Source organism: Stenella coeruleoalba (assembly GCF_951394435.1).
Source record: "Stenella coeruleoalba genome assembly, chromosome: 13".
NCBI classification, from domain to species: domain Eukaryota; kingdom Metazoa; phylum Chordata; class Mammalia; order Artiodactyla; family Delphinidae; genus Stenella; species Stenella coeruleoalba.
This window is the reverse complement of record NC_137159.1, coordinates 71002832-71015582: the sequence shown is the minus strand read 5'-3', so window position 1 is coordinate 71015582 and position 12751 is coordinate 71002832. Positions and strand designations below refer to the sequence as shown.

Sequence of the window (12751 nt, the reverse complement as noted above, 5' to 3'; positions counted from 1 at the left end):
AATCTACCTCAAGAAACCATCCTCTCTGCTCATTCGTAAGAAGCAACACTTTATCCATTAGTTTCATCAGCAATTCAGTCACATCTTCAGCCTTCACTTCTTTTTTAAAAAAATAAATTGATTTATTTTGTTTATTTATTTTTGGCTGCATTGGGTCTTCGTTGCTGTGCACGGGCTTTCTCTAGTGCAGCGAGCGGGGGCTGCTCTTTGTTGCGGTGCACGGTCTTCTCACTGTGTTGGCTTCTCTTGTTGCGGTGTGTGGTCTCATTGTGGTGGCTTCTTTTGTTGCGGAGCACGGGCTCTAGGCACGTGGGCTTCAGTAGTTGTGGCACACGGGCTCAGCAGTTGTGGCTCACGGGCTCTAGAACACAGGCTCAGTAGTTGTGGCACAGGGGCTTAGTTGCTCTGCGGCATGTGGGATCTTCCCAGACCAGGGCTCAAACCTGTGTCCCCTGCATTGGCAGGTGGATTCTTAACCACTGTGCCACCAGGGAAGTCCCAGCCTCCACTTCTAATTCTAGTTCTCTTGCTATTTCCACCACGTCTGCAGTTACTTCCTCCACTGAAGTCTTGAACCCCTCAGTCATTCACAAAGGTTAGAATCAGCTTCTTCCAATCTCCTGTTAATATTGATAGTTCCACCTCTTCACATGAATCACGAATGTTCTTAATGGCATCTAGAATAAAGAATCCTTTCCGGAAGGTTCTCAATTTACTTTGTCCAGATCTATCAGAGGAATCACTCTCTATGGCAGCTATAGCCTTACAAAATGTATTTCTTAAATAATGAGACCTGCAAGTTGAAATTACTCCTTGATCCATGGGTTGCAGAATGAATGTTATGTTGGCAGGCATGAAAACAACAGTAATCTCCTTGTCCACCTCCATCAGAGTTCTTGGGTGACCAGGTGCATTGTCACTGTGCAGTAATATTTTGAAAGGAATCTTTTTTTCTGAGCATTAGGTCTCAACAGGTCTTAGCATAATTCTTAAGGGCCCTAGGATTTTCAGAATGGTAAATAAGCATTGGTTTCGATTTCAAGTCACCAGCTGCATTAGCCCCCAATAAGAAAGTCAGCTCATTCTCTGAAGCTTTGGAGCCAGACATTGACTTTTCCTCTCTAGCTATGAAAGTCCTAGATGACATCTTCTTCTAATAGAAGGCTGTTTCATCTACATTGAAAACCCACTGTTTAGTGTAGCCACCTTCATTAATGATCTTAGCTAGATCTTCTGGATAACTTGCTACAGCTTCTACACCAGCACTTGCTGCTTCATCTTGCATTTTCATGTTATGGAGACGGCTTCTTCCTTAGAACTCAGACCTCAGGAACCAACCTCTGCTAGCTTCAGTCTTTTCTTCTGCAGCTTCCTCACCTCTCTCAGCCTTCACAGAACTGAAGAGAGTTAGGGCCTTGCTCTGGATTAGGCTTTGGCTTAAGGGAATGTTGCGGCTGGTTTCTTCTTCTATCCAGACCACTAAAACTTTCTCCATATCAGCGATAAGACTCTCTTGCTTTCTCATCATTCTTGTGTTTACTTAAGTAGCACTTTTAATTTCCTTCAAGAACATTTCCATGGGCTTCCCTGGTGGCGCAGTGGTTGAGAGTCCGCCTGCTGATGCAGGGGTCACGGGTTCGTGCCCCGGTCCGGGAAGATCCCACATGCCGCGGAGCGGCTGGGCCCGTGAGCCATGGCCGCTGAGCCTGCGCGTCCGGAGCCTGTGCTCCACAACGGGAGAGACCACAACAGTGAGAGGCCCGCGTACCGCAAAAAAAAAAGAACTTTTCCTTTGTGTTTACAACTTGGCTAACTGGTGCAAGAGGTCTGGCTTCTGGCCTATCTTGGCTTTCGACATGCCTTCCTCACTAAAGCTAATTATTTCCAGCTTTTGATTTAAAGTGAGAAATATGTGACTCTTCCTTTCACTTGAACACTTAGAGGTCACTGTAGGGTTATTAATTGGCCTGATTTCAATATTGTTGTATCTCAGAAAATAGGGCACCCGAGGAGAGGGAGAGAGATGGGGGAATGACCGGTCAGTGGAGCAGTCAGAACACACATATTTATTAAGTTTGCCGTATCATAGGGGCGCAGTTCGTGGTCCCCCAAAACAATTACAATAGTAATATCAAAGATCACTGATCACAGATCACCACAACAAATATAATAATAATGAAAAAGTTTGAAATACTGTGAGAATTACCAAAATGTGACCCAGACACATGAAATGAGCAAATGCTGTTGGAAAAAGTGGTGCTGATAGACTTGCTTGATTCAGGGTGGCCACAAACTTTCTTTTCCTTTTCTTCTTTTTTTTTTTTTGGCCACACCATGGTTTGTGGGATCTTAGTTCCCAAACCAGCGATTGAACCTGGGACCTCGGCAGTGAAAGCACAGAGTCCTAACCACTGGACTGCCAGGGAACTGCCGCCACAAACTTTCAATTTGTTAAAAAAATTCAATATCTGCACAGTACAATCAAAAAGTGAAGTGCAATAAAGCAAGGGGTGCCTATATACAATGACTTGGAAACAGAATAGCTCTGAAAGGATACACAACAGAGATGACAGTGGTTGTCTGAGGGATGGGAAAGTAGATGATATACAGAGGGAAACTTACTTTCCATGGTACAATTTTTTTCATACCTTTGTAATTTTATAATATGTACACTTCTGGCTACTCTGAAATAAACTTTAAAATATTTTAAGTAATGTCCAACTCTTGCTTCTTATAGAGGAGTTTATATCAGACCAACCCTTTAGCCAAGGATAAAAGCCGGATAAAACACAAAAGAACAGCTATCTAAAGGCAATAGGAAACAACCAACACAGCTAGGACTTCAGGACACAAGCTCTCTGAGGGAAGGGAGACACATTTAAGTGAGCCCAACACACTCTGCCACTTTTTCCCTTGAGACCAGGGTTGAGAGTCTGAACAGACAGCAATGGCTAGAGCTTCCGAGGGGCTGGAGAAACAATAACTGGTGAACAAGGATTCCAACGCAGAGTAGAGGGGTGAGATCCTGGACAGAAGAGAACCATGGAAAAGTAAGCCTGACTTTCTCTACAACTACCCCCCTTGAGGCATTTGCCAATCCCTAAGCCGTATGGGGCAAGAGACCGAAAATCCAAGCAGAAAGTGACAGAAAAGAGGCTAAAAATCAAAGGATAGTTTTGGCAGTCTCTTAATGTTGAGGAATTCAGGGTCCCTCAAGAGGAGGACACCCTTTCAGTCAAGACCCCTGAAGGGGTATTTCCTAAGAGTAGGCACAGAACAGAAACAGACCAGCTCACTGAACCCAGCTTTAAATCTTCTCACCCCCACATGGGATCAATCTGAGCTAACCCTACTATAACCATCTGCTGCGAGAAAAGTAATCCTGTCTGGAGAGACACAACATCATTTAGGGTTGCTATTATTTTCCATATGCAATATCTAGTGTTAATTAAAAGTCCAGGATGCCATAAGACAGGACCAAAAGTCAAGAGAGAAAAGCAGACCCATCAGTATTCTGATACCATGGTGGTCAAAGACTTTAAAATAAATGTTTAATATGGTTCTAAAAATAGATGACAAAATGGGGAACTTAACCAGAGAATTCAAATCTATTTTTTAAAATCAAATGGAAAATTTTTTAAAATAAAATGGAAATTCTAGAACTGAAAAAAGTACAATACGGAAGTTAAGGATTCAAGAGATGAGCTCAACCACTGAGTTGACAAAGCAGAAGAGAGGATTAGTAAACTGAAAGTTAGGTCAGTAAAAATATTCAGTCTGAAGCACAGAAAGAAAAAAAGGAAGATCCAGACATTTATGGAACATGGTAGAAATGTCTAATAAAGATATCTAGAGTCATAGAAGCAAAGGACAGAATGACAGAGAAGCTACAAAAAGATACTGGCTAAAAATTTTCATCAAGCCATCAATGCAAGAAGCTCTTTGAGAACAAAACAGGGTAACTTCAAAAGAAAACTCCTAGGCAAAACTAAAACCAAAGACAAAAAAAAAAACCAGTAAAAGCAACCAGAGGAAAATAATACGCATTAGTTTAAAAGGAGCAACAGTATTATTGTACAACATGGGAAATATAGCCAATATTTTATAATAACTATAAATGGAGTATAACCTTTAAAAATTGTGAACCACTATATTGTACATCTGTAACTTACATAATATTATACAGCAACTATACTTCAAAAAATAAATAACAAAAGGAGCAACACTATGTCCTACAGCTGGAAGCCTGAGGATAATAGAAAGACACCTTCAAAGGGCAGAAAGTAAAAATCCAGAAACCTTCAATTCTATATCTGATAAAAAATGACTTTCAAAATTGAAATAAAAATAAACACACTTTGGGCTTCCCCGGTGGTGCAGTGGTTGAGAGTCTGCCTGCCGATGCAGGGGACACGGGTTTGTGCCCCGGTCCAGGAGGATCCCACATGCCGCGCAGCGGCTGGGCCCGTGAGCCATGGCCACTGGGCCTGTGCGTCCGGAGCCTGTGCTCCGCAACGGGAGAGGCCACAGCAGTGAGAGGCCCGCGTACCGCAAAAAAAAAAAAAGGAAAAAAAACCCAAAAAAACCCCCACACTTCTAGCAATTAAAAATGGAGAGAATTTAGTGCCAACAGACCGACTTGAAAAGCAATATTAAAAGGAATTCCTCAAGAAGATGGAAGCACAGCAATGAAGAAGAAATGGAGTGTAACTGAGAGGGTAAAATATGGGCAAACGTAGGTAATGAATATTAACTGCAGAAGACTATAACTTTATGAGACTGTTTTGTGGGGCTTAAAACATATGTTGAATTACATTACATTACAATTGAATTACATAAAATACATTACAATCGAATCACAATGTTGTACATGTGAAGCTAACAAAATATTGTAAATCATCTATACCTCAATTTTTTTAAAAACCTGAAATAAATAAATAATAAAATAAAATATATTACAGTGGCCAGAAAGTATTGGGGAGGGGAATTAGTGTTGCGAGGTCTTTGCACTGTGACCAAAGACGCAAAAAATACTTTGGGGTAGATGCAAATGAATCCTAATTGACATTTATTGACCTTATTTCATTTTTGAAAGACATTTTGATACATTTTGTAGAATATACATTATTCTTTTTTTTTTTTTTTTTTTTTTGCGGTACGCAGGCCTCTCACCGTTGTGGCCTCTCTCATTGCGGAGCACAGGCTCCGGACGTGCAGGCTCAGCGGCCATGGCTCATGGGCCCAGCCGCTCCGCGGCATGTGGGATCTTCCCGGACCGGGGCACAAACCCGTGTCCCCTGCATCGGCAGGCGGACTCTCAACCACTGCACCACCAGGGAAGCCCCAATATACATTATTCTTAACTGCATCAAAACCAATCACATACTAGGTCAAAAATCAAGTTTCAACAAATTTCAAAGGGCTAAAATCGTGCAGAGCATATTCTTTGACCGCAGTCAAATGAAACTAAAAATCAGTAATAAAAAGATAACTTTTAAACAGTCCCCAGATATTTGGAAATTAATGTACTCCTAAATAGCTCATGGATCAAAGGCATCTCAATGGATTTAGAAAATATAAATTTTAGAATTTAGAAAACGGAACTAAATGACAACAGGGATATGACATATCAAAACTTGCGGGATAAAGCTAAAGCACTGTAATGAGGAAAATCTATAGCATACGTACATGTTTTAGAAAAGAAATGCTGGAAATTAGCTATATCAGTTCCATTTCGAGAAGGGAAAAAACACTAAATTAATCCCAAAGAGAGGAAATACAAAGTTAGAAGCATAAATTAATGAATTATAGAAATGCAAAAGAACCAAAAAGGTGTTTCACTGAAAAGGCTAAAACATTAATAAACCTTAGTAGGACAAGTTAAGAAAACATTTAAAAACAGAAGGCACAAATTACCAATATCAGTAATGAAAAAAGAACTCAAATCCCATACACAATGACACATAAAAAGAAAATATAATGAACATTATGTCAAAAATATGAAAACTTAGATGAAATGGACAACTTCTTGAAAAAACAATAACTTTCCAAAATTCATGCAAAAAGAAATTGTAGAACGTTCTATCTTTAGATGAAACAACCTTCTCATAAAGAAAACTCCAGACCCAATAAGGCTCCACTAGTGAATTCTTCTAAACATTAAAGGAATAACCTAAATCTTCCTTAAACTTTTCCAGGGATTAGAAAGAGGGAACATTTCTCCAATTAATAAGTCTGGCATAACCATGATACCCAAACCCGTCAAGGACATGGAAAGAAAGTTAAAATGGCAAGCAGCTCTCATGTCCACAGTCACAAAAGCACACAGGGGTGGTTCTCTCAGCCAGACCCCAGGCTCCCCGCACTGATCCTGCCCAAAGGGGCATTAGAAAGTGGGCCTTGTGGCCTCTGTACCTCAGCCTGACCATCACTGTTTCCAGCTTTACTGGTTACAAAGCACCTCTGTGTTTCCCATCTGACCCTCAGCAAGATGAGTATCAACATCTCTACTTTGGAGTATCAATACCCCCACTTCACAGATGAGGGAAGTGAGGCTCTATGGGGTGGATAACTTGTCTAAATCATCCACCCAGAGACTAACAGATTCAGGGTGAGACTCACCACACCAGGAGGCCCCCACCAAGCACTGCTGAACGTAATTGAAGATGTCCTGGATTATACATTACGAGACAGACAAGATGAACACAGATGGGTATGCTGAAAACTGCACAGACTATATAAAAAAGAACTCCCCAGTCTAGCTCAGTGGTGACACACGCATTTTTTTTTAATGTAGAGAACCCAGAGGGCTGCCTCCACATTACGAGAGATCAAATGCAAACAAGAACCAAGACAGTATAAAAAGCAGAAATTAAAGAATGCCTTTGAAGGAACTCAATAAAGCCAGTAAAGCTTTACTAAGGATTCTTTAAATATGTTCAAGCCGCAGTAGCTCCTCAGTAACCACAGGATACAGGGCCGAGGAGAAGGGGGCGAATATGACGGGCCCTTTGTCACAATGGAGGTAGGAAGGTTCCCCTTCTAAAGCCCGTCTTCTGAAAGAGATGAGTCCGAGGCCCAGCTCAGGAGCTTCTAGATCTCATTGGTAAACAGAGAAAGAAAGAACCTCCCAGGACAGACAAAGCTAGGACACATCAGCTAAGTGACTCACTGTGTGCCTTCAAATAGCACTGTCTAGAGAACATGAGGCCCACCAGTGGGGCCCCCCGAAACTAAGGCCCCACCCACCTGGGTGGCAGGGTCTATGAAAACGGCAATTTCAGTGAACCCACTGAACCCAGAGCAAAAAGCACCACCTGAACACAAAATGACATGGTTCCCAGAGCAGAGAAATCATATGTTTTCAACCTATTGAGTTTGTTTGTTCAGGGCAAGTCAACCTATGGATAACAGGAAACTGGTGGATGTAATTTCCGAAATCCTTCAAAAAGCATGTGAGATGAACCCAGACCAAAAACTATTTAAGACTGAGTCACACGAGAGCGGGGAGTCTCTGCAGTGGATCAGGCTGGAGTAAAGCCAGTAACAAAAGAGAGGGGACAGCAGGCAGGCAGTTCTCTTGATGGAAAAATGTAAACAGCGGGCTCCCCAGGGGCTGGGCTCAGTTTTAGGTCTTCACAAATGACTTAGCGGGAGAAGGCAGTGGGGAGATTTCCCTGAGCCTGTGGGAGGAGGGGTGAGGGGCTGATAGACTTCACACACAAGGGCCCCCGAGGCCAGGGGATGGGTCGCCTACCCCTACCCCACCGCAGGGAGAGGAGCCCTGAGAACAAAGTAGGTGAGCGATCTGCCCGGGGGGGTGTGGCAGAGGGAGCGGGGAGAGGAATAACACAGAGTGATGCCTCCAGAGAAAAAGAATTCACATGGAGCCCTGGGGTACCCACAGCAACTGGGTTCACGCCCTTCCGACAGGCCCCAAACCCACGCTCCAGGCCGGCACTGCCCCAAGGCCACCCCCAAAGAGCCTCACCTGCTGCTGGCTCTGCTCCTCCAGGTTCATCTTCACCTCCAGCGACTGGCGGGCCTCCAGGAAGGCCTTGCGGTGCTTGCGGTCCGCCATGTAGTAGGACATGATGCCCACAACGATGGCGCACAGGTAGAGGAAGACATTGGCCAGAATCTGTATCCAGAGGAGGAAGAGAGGAAAGGACAATGGTCAAGGCATGTCTGCAGGAGAAGGATGTAGGAGGCGGGCAGGTGGTGACCAAAATCCAACTGCAAGTTGCCCACTGTCCAGGGAGGTCCCCAGCAAAGCTTCTGACCTCGAGGGGGTATTCAGATCCCTGAAGTAGACCCTGCCCCATCACCATGGATGAGTGAGGGGACTGCTGTTCTCCCTTCCACCTTTTCATGGTAGGGAAGCTGGCCAATCCTGCCCACCTGTGCAGCCTGAGCAGTCCTTCTGCTACTCATCTATTCACTCACTCACTTGTTCAACCACCACTTATTGCACCCTTACTTCATAGGCGCATTTAGGTACAGTGCTGATTAGCTGGGGAGGAAAGTGAACCAAGCCCAGATCTACTGGCCAGGGGTGTAGAATCCTAACAGCTGCAGATCATATGGAAGGTCACAGGAGACCAGAAGAGGTCCCGGGCTGATTTAGTTGTCACGATGCCATCTAACATGTGTGCCGCAGGCTACAGGCTTCTGGGATTCACATGCATCCTCTGAGCCAACGCCACCTGCCAGCAGGTGAGAGGGTGGCCAGTACCAATATCCAGGTCTCATGAAGAACTGAAGCTCCAGGAAGGGGAAGAGGCAGGTGGGATCTGACGTCTGTCCGGTGAGCTCAGTGCATTGGCACCAAGGGCTTCTTTGGGCATCGAGAACCTGCTCCCCCACCCCTGGCACCCTGCGGGCTGGCCTAGGTGTCCTTGGTCCCCAGCCCGCTCCCACAGGCCGCCAGAGGTAACCTCAGCTATGGACCTGACATTCAAACCCCACCTGACTTCCTGGTGCTGTCTGCTGCCGGCTCCGATCCTTGACCTGACTGGGCCCCATCTGGGGCTGGACCAGGTTCTAATTCCTCCCACTTCTCCAAGACCACTGACCATGAAGCTTCTCCAACAAGGCCCGTTTCCAGGTCTGGTGCCTCCCACTCCCCTGAGGCTGCCCCACGCTCCCTGCCTTGATTCCCTGAGGTCCTGCCAGAGGTGGACAGACCCCTCCTCCCGAGGGTGTGGTTTCCGGAGCAGAAGTTGGAAGTTGAGAGGCAGGAAGGGAGACAGAAGTTCTTAGTTTCTGACCCTAGGGGAAGAAAAGATTGGCCCAGCGGAACATAATAAATTCTGGGGTAGGTGAAAAATGCAGGGAAGTCAGTTTTAGATGTTGAAACAGGACAGTTTAATAGACAATAAGGCAAGTTAATTCTAACATTAATTTCCTGGGTACTCTTGGTTATGCTGTATCCCTCTGACTGTTTTTATGTTTCATTGTGGCTTTTGGTCGAAACTAACCAGGAGGACCTACCACCCCCCGCAGAAGCTTCCTGAAGAGTCTGTACTTGGGCACCAGTCTAAGCCCAGGGGGCACTCAACAAAGGCCCGCTGAGCAATGAATTGATTAGTAGGTGAGGTGTGTCTTGGTGCGGGTCATCCAATCACTGGGTGAAGATTTCACGAGCTTCTTAGATGGCTGGTTCTAGCAACTAACAACCAGCTGTGTTCTTGGGCCTGGGCAGCCTGATCGCCTACACCGCCTGCGGGGCAAGCAGGGCATTTCAAAGTCCTGTAGGACGGCTCCTGCACCTTCTTCTGGACCGTGACCACCCATTCCCTTCGGAGTGGTCAGTAATACTGAGTATGCTCTCAGGCCACTTCCCAAACATCTGATGATCGGAAAAGCTGCCAATTTATCATTCACGTTCAGCGAGTCAAAGCAAATCACACAGATCGCTGGGTCTCAAAGCCAGTCTAGCCTGAGGTCTAGGAACCTCCACCTCCTGTGGGGTCCTTAGAAACCTGCGCAACTCCAAGTTCATGGTGCAGGAAGCTGTTCAAGGTCAGGCGCACCTCGTGCGTCCTCACCAAGCAGTGGCACTCCACTGAAGCCCACGTGGGGTCCAGACACAGCAGCCACCGGGCCAAGGGTCTCCGGGCTGATGGGGCTTGGGGTCCTGGAGGGCGAGGGAGGAGCCACACGTCTGGACCCCACACCTGCCAGTGTCAGCAACTGAACCAGGGGCTCCAGACAAGGCAGGCTGACCTGGGGCCACAGGCCTGTCTCTGCCCTGGCCACAACCAGCCTGGGCTGTCACACGGCTGGGGACAGAGCTCCTCACTCAGGGGTCTTCCTGACCACCTCACGAGGATGCAGGAGGCAGGCTCTGTAAAATGTACAGTGCTGAGCTGCTGTCGTTCCCCACAGGGCATCCACCTAAGAAAACCAAACCTGCAGACAGGCTGTCAGAGAGCAACTCTAGTGGAAAAGTTTCAAACCAAAGATTATAATACAAAAAATAAGAGGACTCAGGGACTCCCCTAGTGGCACAGTGGTTAAGAATCCACCTGCCAACGCAGGGGACACGGGTTTGAGCCCTGGTCCGGGAAGATCCCACATGCCACGGAGCAAATAAGCCCGTGCGCCACAACTACTGAGCCTGCGCTCTAGAGCCCGCGAGCCAGAACTACTGAGCCCACGCACCTAGAGCCCATGCTCCACAAGAGAAGCCACCGCAATGAGAAGCCCGTGCACTGCAACCAAGAGTAGCCCCCACTCACCACAACTAGAGAAAGCTCGCGCGCAGCAACGAAGACCCAACGCAGTCAAAAATAAATAAATAAAAATAAATTAATTAACTTAAAAAAAAGAGGATTCAGGTTGGGTTCACGCCTGGGGAATGTCTAGGCAGGACAGCATTCCTTTCATTGAAGTGCACATTTTAAAATAAAATCTACTTTTGCACTCACTTGTAGGTACAGATGATCTAGAAAGTAAATTTAAGAGGAGCGCTGGACTCCGGTACTGCCCCTCGCTAGCCGGGTGGCTGCCAGGTCACATAACCTCCCTGAGCTCACTTCATCATCTATGAGCGAGGGAGGGACTGACTCATCTGGAAGACCCCTCGGTCCTGACACTGGTCCTCATCAGACCTCACTTCTGAGGGCAAAGGTTGGGATTGGAGATGAACCTGGTCCCGAGAGGCCAGGGGAAGGAGAGCAGGTCAGTTCCAAGTCGGCCAGAACGCCACGCTGCCTCCCGGGCCCTGGGCATCCCCGGACCCAGAGGCCTCATCCCCTTCCTGACCTGCACTCTCGGCTGCAGGGATGCGGAGGGAAACGGCCACATCTGGACCATGCACTGCAGAGTCAGGTGGGTCCTGCAGGTGCCATCCAGGCCAGGGAACTCCCTCCTGCCTTCCAGTGAGCACAGCTGTTTCCAGACAATTCTCCCGACAGTCCCAGGCCTTGGGTCTCCTGGAGCTCCCCCAATTCTCTAAACTTGCCTCAGCTGAAGAAAGGGCCCTCAGGGCGCTGCTGCTCTGGTCCACCCGACCTGTCTCCAGGGCTACGAGGCCCAGAAGGAGTGCGGCAACCCCCCGGTGCCAGGCACGGGGGCGGGGGGGCGAGAGGCTCAGCCTCCAAGTCCAGGGCACAAATCCACTAAGGCAAGGAGACCTCCAGCCGAGGAAGCAGGGGTTCGCTCTGGGGAGGAGGGTTGGGGACGGAGCAGGAGCTGCACTGCAACACGGTCCCCTGGGGTGATGGGGGCCCAGAGGTGCACAGGTGACCGGCGGGGCGGGGGAGGGTGTGGACAGCAGTCCCCGTGTGCAGCCAGGGCCGGGAGCCCCTGATCCTGGCCTGTTTCCTCGCCCGTAACATCCTCTCACATCACAACCTTACGTTCTAGACACGGTCACACACTTCACCCACCTCATCTCGTTTAATCTTCACAAGGCAGGTGACATTATTCCAATTTTACAGGAGAAGGAATTGAGATTAAGCAAGGGCTCAAAACTAGAGGATAAGGTTTCTTCCTGCACTCATCTCATTATTCTCTGGTGCAAAACCCCACCCTACAAGCACCCCTCAGCTAACTTACATATTTATAACCCCACCTTTCCCCAGAAAGGCTATTAGATATTTTCTAAAACTAAAATTAAAATTTCCACCAAAATACCAGCCCTAAAGCACTTACTGTGAGCTGCTTGCATTTTTAATCTGAAACAAAGTAGTACATCTACAGATTTCCACAGCTTCCATACACATGGGTGGTCATTAGCTCTAGGCTCAGAAATCCCTAAATTATGCCTGTAAGTGTGTCTCACTTAGCAAAAGGGATGTGCTCTTCCTAACACGCTTGGAAAAAATGAGTTGTGCTCCTTCGGCAGTGAGCCCCGAACAACGCCAGCGCCGAGGAATCGACGGTGACCAGGACGCCACCGCGGAGCCCGGGAGCCCAGCGCTGCCGGAGCAGGTCCAGGTCAGGCCACGAGGATGGGTAAGCGGGGCAGCTGTCACCTCTCTAACACATCCGTTAGTACGGCCTCTTGCTACAGTTTAAGAGCTGCAGACCCAGGAAAACCTCTGGCCACCAGGAAAGGTTGAACCCTAGAGAGAATCCGAAATGTGTCTCTCACGTGGCTATGACAAACGGGCTCCTCCCAGCTGAGCCTTGACCTCTGCAGGCCTGAGATGAATCTTCTGGTGCTCCCACCCCGGTGGGAGGGGCGAAGGGCTTCCTTGTCAGAACTCGTCTCTTCTCCCTCCAGGACTGCCTTCCCAGCACC

The 12751-nt window shown here is 47.3% G+C and overlaps 1 protein-coding gene across 5 annotated transcripts in view; it reads right to left on the bottom strand.

Annotated features, from left to right (window-relative positions):
- Window positions 1-12751, bottom strand: part of ADCY3 (adenylate cyclase 3) — a 98409-nt gene that overhangs the window by 55546 nt on the left and 30112 nt on the right. For all 5 annotated transcript variants that reach the window (XM_079941655.1, XM_079941657.1, XM_079941658.1 and 2 more), the window contains one exon: window positions 7991-8140. In XM_079941655.1, coding sequence (XP_079797781.1) covers window positions 7991-8140 — 150 coding nt within the window. The remainder of the gene's footprint in view (window positions 1-7990; window positions 8141-12751) is intronic.